This window comes from Tribolium castaneum, chromosome 7 (genome assembly GCF_031307605.1).
Source record: "Tribolium castaneum strain GA2 chromosome 7, icTriCast1.1, whole genome shotgun sequence".
NCBI lineage: Eukaryota > Metazoa > Arthropoda > Insecta > Coleoptera > Tenebrionidae > Tribolium > Tribolium castaneum.
Window position 1 is genome coordinate 1,620,799 of NC_087400.1, and position 23,822 is coordinate 1,644,620.

The 23,822-nt window shown below is 33.2% G+C and overlaps 3 protein-coding genes across 4 annotated transcripts in view; 1 reads left to right on the top strand and 2 right to left on the bottom strand.

Moving 5' to 3' along the window:
• LOC103314906 (uncharacterized protein) overlaps positions 1-12,224 on the bottom strand; it is a 47,924-nt gene extending 35,700 nt beyond the window's left edge. The window contains exon 1 of the mRNA XM_015984509.2: positions 12,067-12,224. Coding sequence (XP_015839995.1) covers positions 12,067-12,142 — 76 coding nt within the window. The 5' untranslated portion in view covers positions 12,143-12,224. The remainder of the gene's footprint in view (positions 1-12,066) is intronic.
• EloA (Elongin A) overlaps positions 1-23,822 on the top strand; it is a 64,358-nt gene that overhangs the window by 39,205 nt on the left and 1,331 nt on the right. Inside the window, exons 1-4 of one of the 2 annotated variants that reach the window (XM_008195531.3) lie at positions 18,983-19,121; positions 19,178-19,283; positions 19,330-20,178; positions 21,952-22,561. In XM_008195531.3, the coding sequence (XP_008193753.1) occupies positions 19,194-19,283; positions 19,330-20,178; positions 21,952-22,561 (1,549 nt within the window). In that variant the 5' untranslated portion in view covers positions 18,983-19,121; positions 19,178-19,193. Of the gene's footprint in view, positions 1-18,982; positions 19,122-19,177; positions 19,284-19,329; positions 20,179-21,951; positions 22,562-23,822 lie in introns of those variants that run through there. The other variant, XM_064357990.1, reaches the window with a different exon arrangement.
• Bet5 (Blocked early in transport 5) lies at positions 18,314-18,918 on the bottom strand. Its single transcript, XM_961847.4, has 2 exons — positions 18,731-18,918; positions 18,314-18,681 (listed from the first exon to the last, which is right to left on the bottom strand). The coding sequence occupies exons 1-2, from the start codon at positions 18,827-18,829 to the stop codon at positions 18,343-18,345; spliced, it is 438 nt and encodes a 145-aa protein (XP_966940.1). The 5' UTR covers positions 18,830-18,918; the 3' UTR covers positions 18,314-18,342.

Genomic DNA, 23,822 nt, shown 5'->3' on the forward strand with positions numbered 1-23,822 from the left:
GCTGCTACTTTGTGCATCAGTAATGCCGGAACACAACAGGAGAAAAATTTGTACAGGCGTACGTACTTTTAATTACATTTCTAATCAAACTACGAAGGACTATAAGTTAGGAAACGAAACGAGATATAAAATCGCACCCAAAGATGTAGTACGGCAGTGGAAAAATGAGGGCGCTTTCAGCGTTGTGTCAAATCGTTTTAAATTAATTTAAATTCAACCAGTTCACTAATTACTTGGAAAAAAAATGCAGAAATGTTGAGATTTGCATTCTCAACAGACTCAGAAAAACTGAGGGCTAAAATTTTCATGAGAAACATGAGAAAAAATTTATTTAAAATTTAAAATTTGCGCTTCGAGTCGTATTTTTCAAAACGCTGCGAATACGGTTAAAGATACAAGAAAAACGTTCAGAAGAAAGTTGTAGAGAATTAAATTTCCTTTAAAAAAGTTAGCGAGACCATATCTTTATCTTCAACGGTTTAGGCCCTAAAAACGTTCAAAGATGCTCAAGCGACTGATTTCCACCATTTTGTCGGTGGGTCAAGTATGGGAAAGTGAATTTATACCCAAACCGTTGAAGATAGAAATATGGTGTCGCGGACTTTTTTGTAGCAAATTTAATTCTCTACAACGTCGTTTCTTACAATTTTATGTATCTTCAACCGTATTCGCAGCGTTTTGATAAATAGGCGACGGTGCCCAAAAATTATCGCTTAGAATTATTGCGTTCTTTTTGCAAACGCAGCGAATACGGTTGAAGATACAAAAAAATGAAAGAGACGAGGTTGTAGAGAATTAAATTTTCTACAAAAAAGTCCGCGACACGATATGTCTATCTTCAACGGTTTGGGTATAAATTAATTTTCCAATACTTGACCTCCGGCAAAATGAAGCAAATCCATTGCTTGAGCGTCTTTGAATGACTTTGGGGCCTAAATGGTTGAAGATAGGGATATGGTCTCGCGGACTTTTTTAAAGGAAATTTAATTCACTACAACTTTCCTCTGAACATTTTTCTTGTATCTGTAACCGTATTCGCAGCGTTTTGAAAAATATGGGGCAGAGTGCAAATTGGTAAAACTTTGAAATTTTTTTAAATATAGTTTAAGATATAATTTTTGCACTATTTTTATCTCCGATTATTGAGAATTTGATGCTCTATCTGCCTGTATTTTTTTTATTCGCCTTGTGCTAACCGTTATTTAATTACAACAATTTCTATAAATTTATTGCTCCGAAAACAGACGGTCATGGAACAACTGCGCCTCTGGCGACATTAACGGAACTATCGGGCACGGGGACGTTTTATTTGTTCATTTATTTATTTAGGTACCTAATAAACAAGTTTTGCGATTGTTGTCACATTTTTGAATTCTGAGAAAATGCAAATTATCCGAGCTTTAATAACCATCCTGGACCGATATAATGTCGGTGTCAGTTTTGCAAAGCTCGTCTCCGCCAATTTTTAATTCCCCGTCAACGCTTAATTAAATATTTGACGGAATTTCAGTCATTCGCACAAAAAACCAAAAGATATTTTAATTAACATTTCCTTCAAAGCATTCCCGTAATTCGGAAAAAATTCGGCCGATATCAACCTTGAACTTGAAAGCAATTTAATAAAGCTAATGCGAGACGTCGTGTTGGGAATCGGATAAAGAATTGAAAATGTTGTGAAGGGAGGGAAGCAAGCAACATAAACCCAATTCTTGTTTTGTGTCGGATTAAGCGAGACAGGTAATTGATGTGTAAAGTTTTATAATTACAAAAAGTGGGCAAGTACGTGTGGGCAAGCATTGATTTTCCGCGTAATAAGAGTATTAGATTTAGCAACAATAGCACACTTTGCTAAATTACTTTATCCATTTAAGCCCGACTTATGTCAAACTCCATTTGATCACAGATAAAATGGATGAAATGAGTTTAAGATCGATTTATCGGGGTATTCATACCCGGTTGATTCGGCTAAAAATATCGCGGGAAACGGAAAAATTCTATATTTATTTTAGCAAGCCACTCGTGAAAGTTAATTATGCACTACCACTTCTATTGGCAAAAAATAACCAAGAAATTGACGAAAAGTCGAAAAATTGTTTTTATACGCGATTTGCGTGTCGTAATATCCAACGGAGTGCTATAATAATTACACTAAAAACCAGGGTAATTTAGTTGGATTATGTTGGCAACCTAGTTTTTTGACAGTTATCTGAGAACTGTCAGTGTCAATTGGCACCTGTTTCAAGTGCATAATTTAATCAATTTTTTTCACTTTTCGAACACTTTTCGAGAAATGTACAAACATAACTTCAAAAGCCAGTGCAAGGAAGTAAATTTCGAAATTAATTTTTTGCTACAAAAAGTGCGCAGTAGAAAAAATACTGCATGATATCTCGTTTATAAGGCATATTTAGGGCACTCCTCGCTGCGCTCGTCGTGCTCTAAACCTAATTTACTGTTTTTGTACATTTGACCAAACGTTAATAATTTCCAATGGTGCTGAGGTTTACTAATTAAACTTGAATAATTGACGTTTTATTCGTAGAAATTCAAATCAATATTTGGTTTCGTTTGGTTAAGTTATATCGGTATTAATTAAGCATGTGATTAAAATTTCAAACCCTTCGCTTCAAGCCGATGAAAAAATAAACAGTTTGAATAAATTACATGACACACGTTTCAAAACTTTCCCAATTTTAAATATTTTAAAAATTAACAACGCACACATCTACGCTTTTATCACTACAGGCCTTTAATTGAAACATGTTTTTTCCCTAACATTGGTGTGCTTTTAAATAAAATAAAAAATTTAACGTAATATTATGGCTTTGATTAATTTACTGATCAAAGTGGCACAGTGTTTTTTTATCTCCATATAAAAGGTGGCTTTTGTGCAATTTAACTACAGAGTGATTAAAAAATGTCAAGCTATTTAATTTTTTTATTTGCTAGTTTAATAAATATTTAGTGTACCAAAAAATTCAAGACTATTTTAATTTTTTGCTATTGGAAATTTTGTCTCAGGTACGACTCAAGATACGGTCCAAAACATTTGAATCGCCCTGTATATTAATTTTGGGGTCGTCTCATTTGAATCACTCTATACATCAGAACGATTTTTTTAAGTTTTTAGTTTTGTCTCTTCAAATGGAAAAATGTAAGTTCACTATGATTGTATTGTTTTGTAATTTTGTTAACAATATATCAGTTGGCTCTGTAATAAAAAAACATAGTAATTCAGTAATTATTTGACTTCATAATGAGGTGGAAACAACAACTGATGCGATGTTGTCGACTTCAAAAAGTCTTTAGATCAACTTTTGCTGTGGAATCAAAATTTCGCAGCAAGAGTTGATCTAAAGACTTTTTGTACTCATTGGAGATGTGTAAAGATGTAAGAGATAAAATTCTGAATGTGGTAATAATTTCGAGGTTATAATCCTCAATTTATTTACTTATTTATCTATTATTTAATTTAGAATGGAGTTTCATGCTAAATGAAACAAAGTAAAAATAGAAAAGAGACGTTTTAATCTATAAATAATTGCTCATTAATTCGGTTTAGCAGTAATATGGCTTTAAATTGATTGAAATGGACATCAAAGAGTTAATACAAACGACTTGTTAGTAGAATGTTGAAAATGAGTGAATAAATTGGTTTGTTTTTCAATAAAGCTGCGCTGCAATTATTGGTAATATTTGTCCTCTCCTTCAGTAAAAACCAATACGATTTCAATATCAATTTCAGTTTTGTTCGAAAAACCTGTCATTTCTTCCACTCAACTTCACCAAACGTCTCTCTTCAATTCAATCGTACTCTTTGAAAGTTCTTTATTTGTTTCGCGTGATATTGTATTTCGATTTATCTCGTCTTCTTCAGTCTAAACATGAAATAATTCCTGAAGGTATTCCGTTCCTGTCTGAGTTAAATCAATGAAAGGGAGGTCTTTTCAAACAATGATTTATACTAAGTTGGGCTTTGCGGCAGAGCGTGTCATGACGTTGTTATGAGCAGATGGGATTACCAGACGAATGGCCAAGGACCATTAGAATCGAGCGTCAAATTTAATATGAAACCGCAATTTGTACAGTGTGCGAAAAAACTAGCGAAGGAGCAATTTAATTTTTATTATTGCGTGCTTCCTATAATTAATCAACTCAGGAACGTACATATCCTTGAAAAGTTCGGTTTGAGTTTGTAAGTCGAACTTTAATTACGTCGGTTTGTTTTATAACAACAAAGCTTGCAAGGTTTCAACTACCAGAATTACATTTTTCGTAAAATTTCTTCATAACAACATAACAGCTATTATGTAACAAGTTTAGTTTAGTGTTAATCTTTGAAACAATTTTTATTTTTTCTAAATTCTTGTATACAGGGTGCAAATGGGGAGTCAAAGTGCACGTTTTAAAATTATTTTGTCTTATACAGGGTGTTTCATTTTTACAGTGCAGCCTTTGACATAGTTTTTTTAATGGCACCCCCTGTATATTTGTACATGTTTAAATGTGCCCTTTTTGGGCTTTATATATCAGTTTAGTTTTTGCAATTTGCTTGAACCATTCAGAAGTTATTTAATTTTTTCTACAATTTTGTGCGTCTGCAGGCACTTAATTAAAAAATCGCAGTGTGCTTGGTTTTCAAGATATTGAGTTGGAATTTTGTCTGTGTGTAAACAACTGTCGGGGGTATCTTTCGGCGGTAAGACTATCCATTTGCTTGAGGCATTACCAAGCTGTGACACATTTATTTTGGTAGACTTTGACCATAACTTGATTTTTTTAAATAGCACTCTCTGTATTTTATTACTGGGTATTATTCAGCATTTCATTGTACATCTTTTTCACCTCTTAATTTTTTTTCTAAAAGTTGATAGTTTCGGAGATAACTCGATTTTTCTGAAAATTGCACATAAAATCCCTTGGATACCAACGTAGTGTGCCATGTAAAACAATATATTTTGACATAACAACATCAGACTGGCGTTTTTTGTACGTGACGTCTTGATTTTGTTGTGAAAATGAATTTTTTATGTAAATTGCATACACATCTCGTCGAAATATAAACTTTAATTTTGATAAAAAATCATTAAATAAAAATGAAAAAAAACGACGGTACTACCAGAGAAAATATGCAAGAAAGAATCAAAAAAGGTTTTTGTGGAATTCATCATGTCACCTTAGAAGCGGTGAATTTTTAAAAATAATTGACCAATGTATTACTTTCTTGCTTAAGAAAGTCGCCATTTTATACAGTTTTGTAACTGCAAGTAATATGTTATCGCTGTTGATTTGTTATACCTTGTTTTTTATTTCCTTATTTCGTCATTTTTATTTAATAATTTCTTGTCAAAATTTTATTAAAATTTATTTCTAGGTATGCATTTTACGCGAAAAATTCATTTTCACAATAAAATCAAAACGTGACGTACTATAAACGCCATTTTGACATTAGTATGTCAAAACGTATTGTTTTTCATAGCACGCTACATTAGTATCCAAGAGATTTTGTGTGCATTTTTCAGATAAACCGAATTATCTCCTTAACTATCAACTTTTGGAAAAAAACTAAAGAGGTAAAAAAGATGTAAAATGAGACGCTGAATAATAATTAGTAATAAAATACAGGAGGTGCTATTTAAAAAAATCAAGTTATGGTCCTTCAAAATTTACCAAAATGAATGTGTCACAGCAAGGTGATGCTACAATGCAAATGTATGATCTTGTCACCAAAAGATACCTCAGACATTTGTTTACCTACGGACAAAGTCCCAACTTGGTATCCCAAAAACCAAGGCCACTGCGATTTTTTAATAATGTGCCTGCAGAAGCACTAAATTGTAGAAAAAATTAAATAACTTCTGAACGGTTAAAGCAAATTGCAAAAACTAAACTGATTTATAAAGCCCAAAAAGGGCACATTTAAACATGTACAAATATACAGGGGGTGTCATTTATAAAACTATGTTAAAGGCTGTACTGTAAAAATGAAACACCCTGTATTGGGCAAAATAATAATTTTTGCAGTGCCGTTTTGATAGTTTTCAATTTTGTTATTGTCACTATTTAAGGCCGGTTTATTGAAGCAACATTAATTTAATCCTCAATTAAATTTTTCGTTTCGCTTGTTTTTGTAATAGAATTTCTACAGTAATAATTAATGAGTAATTAGTTTTGCCACCTAATTAGGTTTTTAACTGTCTAAAAATCCGCCATTTGCTGATGGTGTAATATTCACTTATTCGTCTTAAAACGCCTGCAATTGTCGAATAATTGAAATCGCTTCGAATTCAAATCTCGGCGCAGAATTTCCGGTCAATTACTCCGTGTCGAGTGAAAAAATTCCGATTGATCTGAATCTCTTCGGGCGACATCTGCACGTCTCAATTTACCTGCCTCCCTGTCAAGGCCTTGAATAATTCCCCAAAAGCTCGTTTTGAAACGCACCGACTATGCACTAATTGCGGTCTGTGAGTCCCCCGTGTATTAAATAACGAATTTATAACATTGTCCCTAATACACGACGAATTAACCGCACCACATCTCCTGTCACTGTACGATTTCATTAAAATTTTAGCATTTTAACCAAACCTGTCACTTTCTGCCTCCGCATAAAGATGAAAACTTGGAAATTTGGGAAGCTTTTAAGGGCGTACATGGCGTGGCGGCTTTGAGTGCATTAATTAACGCTTTGTGTGTGCTTGAGAACATGGGATGTGGGAAGTTTTTGTGTGTTTTGGCGTTTTATTAAATATAACGGAAAAATTAATTTAACTTAAATAATTAAGTCGTCTACAAGCAACTGCGTTACATTTCATGTTTTTTTATACCTTATTGTTCACCTTGTTAGTATTATGTCACAAACGCTGTTGGAATAAATATTTCCCAGAAAATTTATTTTTTTTGTTGCTGGAGAAACCCTTAACTTTGTTAAATCACAAGTAAATATAGATTTGAACGAAATACTATCACGCACGTCCAAAATTAACAAAGACAAATCAATTGAAACTATTTATCAAAACCAAAGAAATTCTAAAAAAAAACATTTTTGTCAAATGTAGTTTTTTCTACAGGAAATTGTTCGAAGGGCTTTCAAGTGTCCCAAAAGAATTTTTTTCTAATCACGAAATCGTCCGAAATCAAGTAATTCATTCAATTGTATTTTAAAAATTGCTAAATTTAACTCATATAATTTTTTGTAAGAATTTTGAGTTTCAAATTACAAAATACCACAGAAAGCTATGTCTTGATTATGACTGCGTTTTTTTACTTGGATTAACAATTTTTTAATTAAATAATTTTAATATAAATTTACCTTACTAGGTATTTTTTTAATCAATATAATCATGCCACTGATTGTAGATGTTATAAGAGTATCTCATCTTATACAATTTTTTTTTTATTAAATAGAAAAGAATTTTTATGGGTTAGCAAAAATGGTGGATGCGCCGGGATATTAAGTATATTTTTATAGGGCATATTTTTGGTGCCCTACGTTTTTGTGTCTTATCATTTACAATTATTGTGCTTTTCTTTACATCTCCTATCTTTTGTACCTTTTCACATTTCGATTTATTAAACGTTTGAAAATTGTGAAGGTGGTTTTTTAAGTCGATTAACTAATTGAACATTAAACTTTCGTGTATTAAAACTTGTGTGTGCTTGAGAACATGGGATGTGGGAAGTTTTTGTGTGTTTTGGCGTTTTATTAAATATAACGGAAAAAATTAAATAACTTAAATAATTAAGTCGTCTACAAGCAACTACGTTACATTTCATGTTTTTTTATACCTTATTGTTCACCTTGTTAGTATTATCTCACAAACGCTGTTGGAATAAATATTTCCCAGAAAATTTATTTTCTTTGTTGCTGGAGAAACCCTTAACTTTGTTAAATCACAAGTAAATATAGATTTGAACGAAATACTATCACGCACGACCAAAATTAACAAAGACAAATCAATTGAAACTATTTATAAAAACCAAAAAAATTCTATGGATTACAGGAAATTGTTCGAAGGGCTTTCAAGTGTCGCAAAAAAATTTTTTTCTAATCACGAAATCGTCCGATATCAAATCAAATAATTGTAATTCATTCATTTTTTTTGTAAGAATTTTGGGTTTCAAATTACAAAATACCACAGAAAGCTATGTCTTGATTATGACTGCGTTTTTTTACTTGGATTAACAATTTTTTAATTAAATAATTTTAATATAAATTTACTTTACTAGGTATTTTTTTAATCAATATAATTATGCCACTGATTGTAGATGCTATAAGAGTATCTCATCTTATACAATTTTTTTTTTTAATTAAAAAGAATTTTTTTTATGAGTTGGCAAAAATGGTGGATGCGCCGGGATATTAAGTATATTTTTATAGGGCATATTTTTGGTGCCCTACGTTTTTGTGTCTTATTATTTACAATTATTGTGCTTTTCTTTACATCTCCTATCTTTTGTACCTTTTCACATTTCGATTTATTAAAAGTTTGAAAATTGTGAAGGTGGTTTTTTAAGCCGATTAACTAATTGAACATTAAACTTCCGTGTATTAAAACTTGTGTGTGCTTGAGAACATGGGATGTGGGAAGTTTTTGTGTGTTTTGGCGTTTTATTAAATATAACGGAAAAAATTAAATAACTTAAATAATTAAGTCGTCTACAAGCAACTACGTTACATTTCATGTTATTTTTATACCTTATTGTTCACCTTGTTAGTATTATGTTACAAACGCTGTTGGAATAAATATTTCCCAGAAAATTTATTTCCTTTGTTGTTGGAGAAACCTTTAACTTTGTTAAATCACAAGTAAATATAGATTTGAACGAAATACTATCACGCACGACCAAAATTAACAAAGGCAAATCAATTGAAACTATTTATAAAAACCAAAAAAATTCTAAAAGAAAACATTTTTTGTCAAATGTAGTTTTTTCTACAGGAAATTGTTCGAAGGGTTTTCAAGTGTCCCAAAAGAATTTTTTTCTAATCACGAAATCGTCCGAAATCAAATCAAATAATTGTAATTCATTCATTTTTTTGTAAGAATTTTGGGTTTCAAATTACAAAATACCACAGAAAGCTATGTCTTGATTATGACTGCGTTTTTTTACTTGCATTAACAATTTTTTAATTAAATAATTTTAATATAAATTTACTTTACTAGGTATTTTTTTAATCAATATAATGATGCCACTGATTGTAGATGTTATAAAAGTATCTCATCTTATACAATTTTTTTTTTATTAAATAGAAAAGAATTTTTATGGGTTGGCAAAAATGGTGGATGCGCCGGGATATTAAGTATATTCTTACAGGGCATATTTTTGGTGCCCTACGTTTTTGTGTCTTATTATTTACAATTATTGTGCTTTTCTTTACATCTCCTATCTTTTGTACCTTTTCACATTTCGATTTATTAAAAGTTTGAAAATTGTGAAGGTGGTTTTTTAAGCCGATTAACTAATTGAACATTAAACTTTCGTGTATTAAAACTTGTGTGTGCTTGAGAACATGGGATGTGGGAAGTTTTTGTGTGTTTTGGCGTTTTATTAAATATAACGGAAAAAATTAAATAACTTAAATAATTAAGTCGTCTACAAGCAACTACGTTACATTTCATGTTTTTTTATACCTTATTGTTTACCTTGTTAGTATTATGTCACAAACGCTGTTGGAATAAATATTTCCCAGAAAATTTATTTTCTTTGTTGTTGGAGAAACCCTTAACTTTGTTAAATCACAAGTAAATATAGATTTGAACGAAATTAACAAAGACAAATCAATTGAAACTATTTATAAAAACCAAAAAAATTTTATGGATTACAGGAAATTGTTCGAAGGGCTTTCAAGTGTCGCAAAAGAATTTTTTTCTAATCACGAAATCGTCCGAAATCAAATCAAATAATTGTAATTCATTCATTTTTTTGTAAGATTTTTGGGTTTCAAATTACAAAATACCACAGAAAGCTATGTCTTGATTATGACTGCGTTTTTTTACTTGTATTAACAATTTTTTAATTAAATAATTTTAATATAAATTTACTTTACTAGGTATTTTTTTAATCAATATAATCATGCCACTGATTGTAGATGCTATAAGAGTATCTCATCTTATACAAAAAAATTTTAATTAAAAAGAAAAGAATTTTTATGAGTTGGTAAAAATGGTGGATGCGCCGGGATATTAAATATATTTTTACAGGGCATATTTTTGGTGCCCTACGTTTTTGTGTCTTATCATTTACAATTATTGTGCTTTTCTTTACATCTCTTATCTTTTGTTCGTCACATTTCGATTTATTAAAAGTTTGAAAATTGTGAAGGTGGTTTTTTAAGCCGATTAACTAATTGAACATCAAACAAAAAAATTTCTTCCGTGTATTACTAATTACTTTAACAAAATTCTTAGAGAATGAAGTTGGCAGTCTCCTGAAAAGTGGGCCTTTTTCATTTTAAGATGCTCTTGTAGGTGTTTTAACAAGAAACTGTTGTTTTCGGTCAGAATAAAGCAATTTGTTTTGATTTTAAGCAACAGATGGTTAAAAAACTAATATTTTTAACTAAAATGATGCTTAATTCTTCGTTTCTGACAAGAAATAAACAATTTCAACTGTTCTACAGCGATTTTTGTTGCTTTTAAGCCAAGAATCGTTTAAAAAATAAATTGGTGGTTAAATCGTTGTTTTCGACGAGTTTTAGTTTGGTTTTGTTTTGTTTTTATGCAGGAAATAGTCAGAAACCAAATTAGTGTTTAGTTCATCGTTTTTTTCTGTTAATTTTTGGAACAGGTAATTGTTTAAAATTAAGTGTCTTTCAGAATTAAACGATTTTTATTTTTTTATGGCAACTTTTGCTGTTTTTAACCGTTAACTAGATGGTCTTTGTACAGGGTGTTAAGGAATGGCTTATATCGTTTTTCCAAAAAATGCGTACTTTCTTCAGAAAGTTTTATTAACCCACCTGTTGAGAGTCACTGTGCAGCTTATGGTAGTTTATTAGCAGTTAATTTTTCAATTAAACAAAATGGCGATGGTGGCGCATTGGTGTTGTGAGAAGTTTTCAAAATTGTGGCTAACTTGTTCATTTGTGTGGGAGGTTCGAATCCCGGTCCCGGCAAAAATATTTGTTTTTTTTTTTTTTCCGTAAAATTGAAATAGAAGAATAACAAAGTGAACCAAAAAATTAATTTACCTCTGCTGTTTTGACAATAATATTAAAATTTACTTTAATTTTTATAGTTCTAGTTCAGCGGTTCTCAAAATTTGGGATTTTTTGTTGTTATCTTTTTTTGTTTTTTGAGCTTATTTTTAAGGTTTTAATTTTATAAATGTTAGAAATATTTACTTTTTCTTCTATTTTTATACGGTTTTAATTTTGAAATAAAACTGAAATTTATTTTAGATAAATAAATAACGGTTTTGTTTATTATTTTTTTATGGATTTACGCAGTTTAAGGTTTTTGGAACATTCTGTATTAATAAGTGCATTGCAATATTGAGATCATTACTTACTAAACCATTTGTTTTAATAACTGTTTTAAAAAACATTAAAAATCCAACTCCAGGAAAAAAATTATAAAAACTATATAAAAAAAAATTGTCATAGATTTTCATAAAATTTCATACAATTTTCATAAAAAAAACACAATTGATCACAAATTCAAAGACGATCCTTTGTCACACGAATAACGATTTTAAATAAATTTGAAAAATAAATTTGTCTTGATTTATTACAAAACATATCCCACATGTGTAAAAACGCCCGATTTATTAAAGTTAAAACCTGTCGTACATTTCAATACTAAATCACACGTCGGAAGGCCTTTGATTAGATTATTTATTCCCAAATAAACGCTTGTTGAAGCGTTTTGGAAGTTATTTATTCGTGCATAAATATTCCAAATCCACCTTCGGCCCAACTCTATGAAAATACATTTCCGGAATATAAAGCTCGAATAATTCCCCTCCGAACCTGTCCTAATTAAAATGCAACAGCACGTCCGTCTCGCGCAAAAACCGGGCACAAAATTTCACTCAATCAATTTTTTTTGACACTCAACTCACCACTGTTGTTATTGTTGAGTGTGTTGAGTAACGCGGCCGCGCTCGTGAGCTTCGTCCTTCGCAGGATCCAAAACATGTCCTCGGCAGGAGCAAGGACCAACTGGCGGTGGAACGCGCGCGCTTCGCCTTTTACCACCAGGTTGCAAGCACCGACTCACGCACAGGTGGAAAAGCCACCAAATGGTCGATGGGCTTTATTTACAATTTCGACGATGGAAAAGCACTGGAGCAAATAGTGAGGCTCTGGCAACAATGAAGTTTGGAGGGAAGCGGATTGAATAAAATGAAATGAAAATGTTACAGATATTGCAGATCTGGCGTATACATTTATTGATCAATTCGGAAAATAAGCGAAAAATTTACAACCCACGAAAGTGGACAATTTTTAGTGACAGGCATATTTTTTTTATAAAAAAATTATCAAAAATTCCGTATCTAATGTTTTTAATTTTAGAATGAACAGAAAAACCTTATTTTTCTTACATGTTTTGAAAATTAAATTAAAACACGTGAAAAGTACTTAAAAAGTAAAAATACGACGAAAACTAATAATCTGATCAAATAATTAAATAAATTTTTTACTAGGTATTTTTTTAATCAATATAAGTGTGCCACTGATTATAGATGTTATAAGAGTATCTCCTCTTATACAAAATTTTTTAATTAAAATGAAAAGAATTTTTTATGAGTTGACAAAATGGTGGATGCGCCGGGATATTAACTATACTTTTACAGGGCATATTTTTGGTGTCCTATCTTTTTGTGTCTTATCATTTACAATTATTGTGCTTTCTTTTATACGTCACATTTCGATTTATTAAAAGTTCGACGTACAAATAAAACGTCCCCGTCTTCGATAGTTCCCGTTAATGTCGCCAGGGGCGCAGTTGTTCCATTACCGTCAAGTTTTCAGAGCAATAAATTTATAAAAATTGTAATTAAATAACGGTTAGCACAAGGCGAATAAAAAAAGTACAGGCGGATAGAGCATCAAATTCTCAATAATAGGAGATAAAAATAGTGCAAAAATTATATCTTAAACTGTATTTAAAAAAATTTCAAATTTTTATCAATTTGCACTCTGCCCCATATTTTTCAAAACGCTGCGAATACGGTTACAGATACAAGAAAAATGTTCAGAGGAAAGTTGTAGAGAATTAAATTTCCTTTAAAAAAGTCCGCGAGACCATATCCCTATCTTCAACCATTTAGGCCCCAAAGTCATTCAAAGACGCTCAAGTGACGGATTTCTTTCATTTTGCCGGTGGTAAAGTATCGGAAACTGAATTTACACCTAAACCGTTGAAGATAGACATATCGTGTCGCGGACTTTTCACTTTTTTGTATCTTCAACCGTATTCGCTGCGTTTGCAAAAAGAACGCAATAATTCTAAGCGATAATTTGGGCTCCATCGCCTATTTAGTAAAACGCTGCGAATACGCTTGAAGATACAAAAAATTGTAAGGTACGACGTTGTAGAGAATTAAATTTGCTACAAAAAAGTCCGCGACACCATATTTCTATCTTCAACGGTTTGGGTATAAATTCACTTTCCCCGACTTGACCACCGGCAAAATGGTGCAAATTTGTCGCTTGAGCATCTTTGAACGTTTTTAGGGCCTAAACCGTTGAAGATAAAGATATGGTCTCGCTGACTTTTTTAAAGGAAATTTAATTCTCTACAACTTTCTTCTGAACATTTTTCTTGTATCTTTAACCGTATTCGCAGCGTTTTGAAAAATACGACTCAAAGCGCAAATTTTAAATTTTAAATAATTTTTTTCTCATGTTTCTCATGAAAATTTTAGTCCTCCGTTTTTCTGAGTCTGTTGAGAATGCAAAGCTCAACATTTCTGCATTTTTTTCCAAGTAATTAGTGAACTGGTTGAATTTAAATTAATTTAAAACGATTTGACACCGAGACGGTATAGCGCTCGAAGCGCCCTCATTTTTACACTGCCGTACTACATGTTTGGGTGCGATTTTGTATCTCGTTTCGTCTCCTAGCACAAGGCGAATGAAAAAAGTACAGGTGGATAGAGCATCAAATTCTCAATATTAGGAGATAAAAATAGTGCAAAAATTATGTCTTAAACTATATTTAAAAAAATTTCAAAGTTTTACCAATTTGCACTCTGCCCCATATTTTTCAAAACGCTGCGAATACGGTTACAAATACAAGAAAAACGTTCAGAGGAAAGTTGTAGAGAATTAAATTTCCTTTAAAAAAGTCCGCGAGACCATATCCCTATCTTCAACCATTTAGGCCCCAAAGTCATTCAAAGACGCTCAAGCGATGGATTTCCTTCATTTTGCCGGTGGTCAAGTATTGGAAAATGAATATATACCTAAACCGTTCAAGATAGACATATCGTGTCGCGGACTTTTTTGTAGAAAATTTAATTCTCTACAACCTCGTCTCTTTCATTTTTTTGTATCTTCAACCGTATTCGCGGCGTTTGCAAAAAGAACGCAATAATTCTAAGCGATAATTTGGGCTCCGTCGCCTATTTAGTAAAACGCTGCGAATACGCTTGAAGATACAAAAAATTGTAAGGTACGACGTTGTAGAGAATTAAATTTGCTACAAAAAAGTCCGCGACACCATATTTCCATCTTCAACGGTTTGGGTATAAATTCACTTTCCCCGACTTGACCACCGGCAAAATGGTGCAAATCCGTCGCTTGAGCATCTTTGAACGTTTTTAGGGCCTAAACCGTTGGAGATAAAGATATGGTCTCGCTGACTTTTTTAAAGCAAATTTAATTCTCTACAACTTTCGTCTGAACATTTTTCTTGTATCTTTAACCGTATTCGCAGCGTTTTGAAAAATACGGACCGAAGCGCAAATTTTAAATCTTAAATATTTTTTTTCTCACGTTTCTTATGACAATTTTAGTCGTCAGTTTTTCTCAGTCTGTTGAGAATGCAAAGCTCAACATTTCTGCATTTTTTTCCAAGTAATTAGTAAACTGCTTGAATTTAAATTAATTTAAAACGATTTCACACCGAGACGGTTAACGCTCGAAGCGCCCTCATTTTTACACCGCCGTACTAGATCTTTGGGTGCGATTTTGTATCTCGTTTCGTCTCCTAACTTATAGTTATAAATAGTTATAATTTTTTAGAGTTCTCGTTAATTAAGTAAAAAACAGCATTTGATTGAATTTATTTCGTGAGAGTTCTTTCCCAAGCTGAAAAGAGTGCAACTTTTAAATCAAATTTTTCGCAACCTCTCACACACTCTCTGCACAAAAGAATGCTTTTTCCGCCCGGTCTTTAATTTAATTCGTTACTTTGTACTTTGTCTTTGCGTTTCAAAAATAAAATAACCCGACCGTGTTTAATACTGCCTACCTTTCTCCATTAAATTCCACTTGCTTCCGATCCGCTCTTATCACAAATTCTTACTGGAAAAACGCCGTCATTTCAAACAATAAACTGTAATTATGCACTCCCTTCAACTATTATTAAGCACATTCCGGTTTTTTGGTTCGCAATGTGCACTCGTTATTTAAATCGGGTCGACTTTAATAGATTTTAACTCACTTAATCGTGTGATTGATGTAATGTAATCAGTCCGTGAGCCCCACAATTCTCTTTAATGGCTCATCAATTTAATGAAGGAACGAAATGGAGATTTGAGAAAACTCAACCACTGCATAGTCATTTTAACAATTTTATCGAATTTTTTGAGACGTCAACTTCATTGCTGATTAAATTGGACACCGTTTGCGTTTACAGTACCCTTTAAAACCTTCTTACTAAATTAAACCTTAAGTTTTAATTAGGTTTATTATCCAACTTTGGCTCAGAGTAATAAAATTGGATTAATTACATTAAACAATCTGGCACAACTCAACCAAAATCCCTCGTACGAATTCGATACAATATGCTCGAGCAAACTACAGCAAATTTAATACCAGTTAAGTAATTTCTAAGACTTTTTTTTTATTTTTCAAGCATAATACAAATTTTTTTACCGGAAACGCAAGACTATTGCCGTTTATTAAGGTTTTTTGTGTATACTCTTATTAGATAAAAGAAAATTACTCAGGAAATTTGAAAATTTTATATCTCGTGAAAAGTTGGTATAATACAGAAAATGAGCCGCTGAATTCAATGGAACAAACCGCATTGCTCTACGACTTTTAGTTTTAGAGTTATGAATTTTTTTGTTGAATAAAACTGTTCACCATAAATAATGGCAATGCTAAATTTAGGCAAAAAATTTTAAATTTTTTATTCTTGTGAAAAATTGATATAATATGTAAAATGAGCTGTAGAATTCAATGGAACAAACCGCAGTGCTCTACGACTTTTAGTTTTCAAGTTATGAATTTTTTAATGAATAACCCGGCGCATCCACCAATTTTAAAATTAAAATATTTTTTAAAAAATTTCTCGTGTAAGCTAGTGTTGTGAAAAGGCTGGTATTCTAAGCAATTTGAGCAGTAAAATTTACTGCAACAAACGGTTTTGCTCTACGACTTTTAGCTTTTGAGTTATGAATTTTTTTTGTTGAATAAAACTGTTCACCATAAATAATGGCTACGCCAAATTTAGGCAAAAAATTTTAAATTTTTTATTCTTGTTAAAAATTGATATAATATGTAAAATGAGCCGTAGAATTCAATGGAACAAAACGCATTGCTCTACGACTTTTAGTTTTTTTTTTTATGAATTTTTTTAGTGAAAAACTTCGATCGTCTTTGTAGCCGGAACCGTTGCCCGGAGCGGCTCCGGGTTTGGACGAAAAAATAGAGAAAAATAAGCGCTATCAGATGGTTTTTTTGTTCGTTGCTCTAAGTTTTACAGTTTCCGAGAAAAACGCAAAAAAAAGGTTTCCATTTTCACTTTTTTTCAATTTTCAACCGCCAATTACGGCGAAACTATTAGAGGTATCGAGAAACGGAAAAATGGAGGACAACCGGAATAAGAAACTCTACAAAATGGCATGAGACTCAAGGCGATATCTCGCAAAAAATTTTTCAACTTTCAATCGCCGATTACGGCCAAACTAAAGGAGCTAGGAGAAAACGCTTTTTTAGATCGGAAAGACCACATCAAAATCTATAAGATAGAATCGGTTTTATTTGGTTTTGAAACACTTTAAAAATTGACCGATTTATAAGGGGGGGTGTTAACTTTTTTTTAATTTTTTTTATTTTTTCATTTCTGGCTAAACTATTCGAAAAAGTGGAACTATTTTGATCCATACCTATGCAAAATGATCCGGGGAATCGATTGGCATCAAGAAAATTGCCAAATTTCCAATAGTTTTTTAGTTATGAATTTTTTAAAATTTTACCAATTTTTGCATTTGTTTCCAATTTGCTCGAAAACTATTAGTCGGAGAACAATATTTTTTTTTGAAAACAATATATAATTTAAAGAGCTTTCCAACGATAATACACTTCATGGGGTTATCTCTAATAGTTCCGGAGCTATTGCTCGAGAAATGTTCCGGGTACCGAAAATCGTCAAAATCTGCGACGAAAATTGCAAAATCAAACGTCAAAAAATCGAACATATGGACTTTTTGTGGACTTTTAACATTTTGTGGGTTGTTAAGACATGTAGAAGTCCATAAAAATTTACTGGAGTGAGTTTAAAAAAAATTTTTTTTCACTTCTTTGAAGGTAAGTGTATTTATTCTCAGAGAAATTTTAAGCAAAAAAATTGAAAATTTTAAATCTCATGAAAAGTTGGTATAATACAGAAAATGAGCCGCTGAATTCAATGGAACAAACTGCATTGCTCTACGACTTTTAGTTTTCGAGTTATGAATTTTTTTGTTGAATAAAACTGTTAACCATAAATAATGGCTACGCTAAATTTAGGCAAAAAATTTTAAATTTTTTATTCTTGTGAAAAATTGATATATTATGTAAAATGAGCCGTAGAATTCAATCGAACAAACCGCAGTGCTCTACGACTTTGTCTACAAGATGTTTTAGTTTCTCAATAGTACTACAAAAATCAATGGATACGATTAGTTAAGGGGAAGGAGGAGAAGCAAGAGAAAAAAAACTAAATTCTCTTGATATTAGTTGCTTTTTATTATTTTCAAGCTTCAGACAAAATAATGTCAGCTTGTGTACAGTAACAATTTTCCTAATATGTATAATTGGTTGCCTAATCTTAATCACTAAACAATGATTATTAGAATATGAAGGGAATAAAACTGAAATTAAAGACACAATCAATACCTACAAGTCTCAACAAATCATTTGTGTGCCAAATCACGGAAAAACATTTATTGATAACAAAATTACAAAGCCTTGGATAAATAAACCGGTGACTGTTTTATAAACGTATCAAGCTTAGTCTTGAACAATTCCGACTGTATGGGTTCTGATAGATTAACCAGCGGGTTTTTGACCACATACTCGACATAAACCTGGCTATAAATCTGTTGCAACAACTCCCTCACACCTTGTGCATTAGTATCGGTATTCAGTACAAATTTCAAGCCTGACGGAGTCTCCAAAAAGTGTAGGGTATATTTGGACGTCTTGTAGTACAAAAACCCCTCTTTCGTGTCAGTTGGGGAGATTTTACCGACAAAAGACTTGATTGAAAACAACATGCCATACATTAATTTTCCCTCCTGGAAATGCCAAAAATCAAAACTTGGACAAGGTGGGGCCAAAGCTCACCTCCTCCCGTGTCATGCCTGACTGTTTCAACCGACTCCACTCATTGTAATAAAGCAAAGTGCCGTTTTTGTCAAAAATGTAAATATTGTAGACTGTCATTGTGACAGTTATCTAACCTCACTTTCGACAAATTTAACTCAAATTTTAAACGGCTGGTCGCAAATGGCCCATTATTGATTGATTGTGGATTAAGTTTTGTGTGAATATTGATCGCGTCCTGGCGCTAGCTAATTTAACGTTCCCCCAGTTAAAGTGACGTTCGTGTCCGTGACAGCTGACTAAAATTGGAGTGTTTGTGTTGTCCGTAAAAATAAAAAGCCCGTTATGGCCGTGAATTGAGTGCAATTCTGGGCGATTTCCTGAAAAAATCGTTCGTTTCCGTTCATTTTGCGTAATAAATGCCGAGCGGGACCGTGGTTGCAGTAACAGGTAACCATCTGTTTGTAGCCTCAAGTTGCTCAAAATGGGCGAATCTCACGAAAATCTGCTCCGTGTCGTGAGACACTGTCAGGAGTCGCTCGACAAATACACGGAGAACCGAAACGACGGCAAGGTAAGTCCAGCTTTCCGCCCCCAAGTGTCTAAAAGTGGGCTTTCAGCTGCTGCACTACATCGAGAAGTTGTACCGGCTGCCCATCAAGGTGGTGCATTTGGAGCAGACGGGGGTCGGGCGCACGGTGAACGGCTTGCGTAAGCTGGGGGGCGATGTCGGCGACTCCGCCAAGTCTCTGGTGGCAAAGTGGAAGGAAATGGTGGTGGGGGAGCAGGAGGAGGAGGAGGAGGAGGACGATGATGAGGATGAGGACGACGAGGATGAAGACGGGTACCAAAGCGGGGAAGAACCGTCGAATGACAGCGACGATAAAGACGGCCATGAGGAAAAATCAACGCCTTCTAGTCAACACAAACGTGATAATGACAGGACTGACGATAGGGAAAGAGTGAAGAAGAGCAAGTCGGACGGGTCCGAAACGTCGCGGAGACATCGCCACAACGGGCACGAGAAAAAGGCACACAAACGCAAAAGCGAGGAGTCGAGTAGTGAGGAAGAAACGGCGCGAAAGCGCCCCAAGAAGGAGGAAGAGCGCCAGAAAAGCAGCAAACGTGACGAAGAACGAAGACACAAGGCGGCGAAGAAAGCCAAAGCTGCGGCCCCCGATTTTGAAGAGAAGAAAGACAGTGGTAGACATAAATCAAAGAAGGACGACAGGAAGAGCAAGGATAAGAAGATTAAGGATGAGAAGAGGGAGAAAAGTGATGAGAAGAAGACCAAAAGTTCGAAGAAGTTGAATGGGAATTTGGTTAATGGGATTGATTCGGGATCGGGGGCTAGTTTTGCGGAGGCTTTGGGCATGTGTGAGCCTTCGTCGAGTAAGAATAGTGCGAAGAAGAAAGTGGAGAAGGTGGAGAAAGTGGAGAAGAAGAAGGAAAAGTCAACGGACCAGACGGTAATTTTTATTAAGTTTTTGAAAAAAATGACAAAAACAACACACTTTTTAGAAACGTAAGGAATGTGTACCTATCTAGTTTATGACTAAAAGTTTCGTTATCAGTATCAGAATGAAACAGACGTAATTTTCGTAATCTGATACTTGTTTGAGAATATTTTACTATTTTAATTCGGTGACAAACACTTATAACTGAAACTGAACAGTTTTAAAATTCCTCTTTGTTTTTCCTGGATTAATTATTATTGACAATTTTTAGTAGAATATCTTGCAATATCAAGGTCTGACTACGAAAGACTATAAGTTAGGAGACGAAACGAGATACAAAATCGCTCCCAAAGATGTAGTACGGCGGTGTAAAAATGAGGGCGCCTCGAGCGTCATCCCGTCTCGGTGTCAAATCGTTTTAAATTAATTTAAATTCAACCAGTTTACTAATTACTGGGGAAAAATGCAGAAATGTTGAGCTTTGCATTCTCAACAGACTGGGAAAAAGTGAGGACTGAAATTTATTGAGAAACATGAGAAAAAAATTATTTAAGATTTAAAATTTGCGCTCCGGTCCGTATTTTTCAAAACGCTGCGAATACGGTTAAAGATACAAGAAAAATGTTCAGAAGAAAGTTGTAGAGAATTTAATTTCCTTTAAAAAAGTCAGCGAGACCATATTTTTATCTTCAACGGTTTAGGCCCTAAAAACGTTCAAAGATGCTCAAGCGACTGATTTGCGTCATTTTGCCGGTGGTCAAGTATTGGAAAGTGAATTTATAGCCAAACCGTTGAAGATAGAAATATGGTGTCGCGGACTTTTTTGTAGCAAATTTAATTCTCTACAACGTCGTTCCTTTCAATTTTTTGTAACTTTAACCGTATTCGCAGCGTTTTGATAAATAGGCGACGGTGCCCAAAAATTATCGCTTAGAATTATTGCGTTCTTTTTGCAAACGCAGCGAATACGGTTGAAGATACAAAAAAAGTGTAAGGAACAAAGTTGTAGAGAATTAAATTTCCTACAAAAAAGTCCGCGACACGATATGTCTATCTTCAACGGTTTGGGTATAAATTTATTTTCCAATACTTGACCACCGGCAAAATGATGGAAATCCATCGCTTGAGCGTCTTTGAATGACTTTGGGGCCTAAATGGTTGAAGATAGGGATATGGTCTCGCGGACTTTTTTAAAGGAAATTTAATTCTCTACAACTTTCCTCTGAACATTTTTCTTGTATCTGTAACCGTATTCGCAGCGTTTTGAAAAATATGGGGCAGAGTGCAAATTGGTAAAACTTTGAAATTTTTTTAAATATAGTTTAAGATATAATTTTTGCACTATTTTTATCTCCAATTATTGAAAATTTGGTGCTTTATCTGTCTGTATTTTTTTATTCGCTTTGGGCTAACCGTTATTTAATTAAACTATTTTTATAAATTTATTGCTTAAATACTTAATTTTTTTCTGTGCCTACATGAATTTTTTCAGAATTTTCCTACACTCTTTTATTATTTAAAATTAATTACGTATTTTTTATTTTTTATGTTCTGTTTATACCAAATATTTTGATATTGCAGATCCAGGAATCCATCCGAATTATTTTTGGGTTCTAAAAACTGGGAGGAAGTCTCAATTTATTATTATTATTTATTTATTTTTTGTTATGGGTCAAAAAGAACAGAAGAGTTGTTTTTCATTTTGATTTTGTACGAGTTTTTTTTGCAATATACACATAAAACTAAATGATCGTAGTGATGTTTAGATGAACCTCTTCTTCACAGGTCCCCAAACTCCTTAAAGAACCGACCCTGGACCCCATAGATCTCAACATTTCAAGCCTACTGCCTCCAATCACCCCCAACTACCGCCCCCTCGGCAACTTGCTCCCTTCGGACAGCCACCACAAAAAATTCATGTCCGAATCGGAGGCGCTCACAAGCATTATCACCTCGAAAAACCAAAGGACGAAAGTCTATTCTGGCAATAAAATGGGCTGCGGGAAAGTGGCCTCGCTGTTCGATCTGTGTATTCGAGTCCTTCAGGATAATATCGATGCTCTGGAGTACACTGGGGGAGTTCCTTACAACGTCCTTAAGCCGATTTTGGAAAAAGCCAACCCGAATCAACTTTATTTAATGGAACACCATAACCCGTATCTTATCGAAGACACAGACGAGTTGTGGCAGTTGCATTGTCAGAAGGACTTTAGAAATAAAAAGAGAGAGGAGTTGGAGACGTGGCGCGAAATGTACCTGAGATGTTTGGATGAGAGAGACGCCAAACTTAAAGCATTGACAGCGAATATAAAACAAGCGCAAGATAAGTCGCTTCCGGTCAGGATGACCAAGCTGGCATATGTGGATGCGGTGGCCAAACCCCCTAGAAATATAGGTTGGTGTGACTGCTGTTACCTTGGCTATTTTTAATCCTTGCCAGTAGTTTTTTAGTTATGAATTTTTTAAAATGTGGCCAATTTTTGCTTTTATTTGCAATTTTCTCGAAAACTATTAGTCGGAGAACTGTGATTTTTTTTGAAAAAATAGATGATTTAAAGAGCTTTCTAACGATAATACACTTCATGGGGTTTTCTCTGATAGTTCCGGAGCTATTGCTCGAGAAATGTTCCGGGTACCCAAAATCGACAAAATTTGCGACGAAAATTGAAAAAATCAAACATCAAAAAATCGATCAAATGGACTTTTTGTGGACTTTTAACTACTCTAGAGGGATCTCAATTTCAAAAAAATACGAGTTTTAAAAAAAAAATTTTCACTTTCTTGAAGGTATGTGAAATTTTAGGAAAAAATTCAAAATTTTAAACCTCGTGAAAGTTGGTATAATACAGAAAATGAGCCGCTGAAGTCAATGGAACAAACCGCGTTGCTCTACGACTTCTAGTTTTTGAGTTATGAATTTTTTAATATAACCCGGCGCATCCACCAATTTTAAAATTAAAATATTTTTTAAAAAATTTCTCGGGTAAGCTAGTGTTGTGAAAAGGCTGGTATTTTAAGCAATTTGAGCAGCAGAATTTACTGGAACAAACCGTTTTGTTCTACGACTTTTAGTTTTTGAGTTATGAATTTTTTTGTTCAATAAAATTGTCCACCATAAATAATGGCTACGCTAAATTTAGGCAAAAAAATTTTAATTTTTTATTCTTGTGAAAAATTGATATATTATGTGAAATGTGCCGTAGAATTCAATGGAACAAACTGCATTGCTCTACGACTTTTAGTTTTTTTTTTATGAATTTTTTTAGTTAAAAACTTTGATCGCCTCTGTAGCCGGAACCGTTGCCCGGAGCGGCTCCGGGTTTGAACGAAAAAATTGAGAAAAATAAGCGCTATCAGATGGTTTTTTGCTCGTTGCTTTAAGTCTTACAGTTTCCGAGAGAAACGCAAAAAAAGGTTTCCATTTTCACTTTTTTTCAACTTTCAACCGCCAATTACGGCGAAACTATTAGAGTTATCGAGAAACGGAAAAATAAAGAATAACCGGAATAAAAAACTCTACAAAATGGCATAGAACTAAAGGCGATATCTCGCAAAAAATTTTTCAACTTTCAAACGCCGATTACGGCCAAACTAAAAGAGCTAGGAGAAAACGCTTTTTTCCATCGGAAAGAGCACATCAAAGCCTATAAGATAGA

Bases quoted from the DNA above. Each gene is read 5' to 3' on its own strand.
- Bet5 (XM_961847.4), bottom strand. From the start codon at position 18,829: ATGACAGTCTACAATATTTACATTTTTGACAAAAACGGCACTTTGCTT. The intron at 18,682-18,730 runs GTGAGCTTTGGC...TGGCATTTCCAG, and splicing joins CAGGCATGACACGGGAGGAG to GAGGGAAAATTAATGTATGG.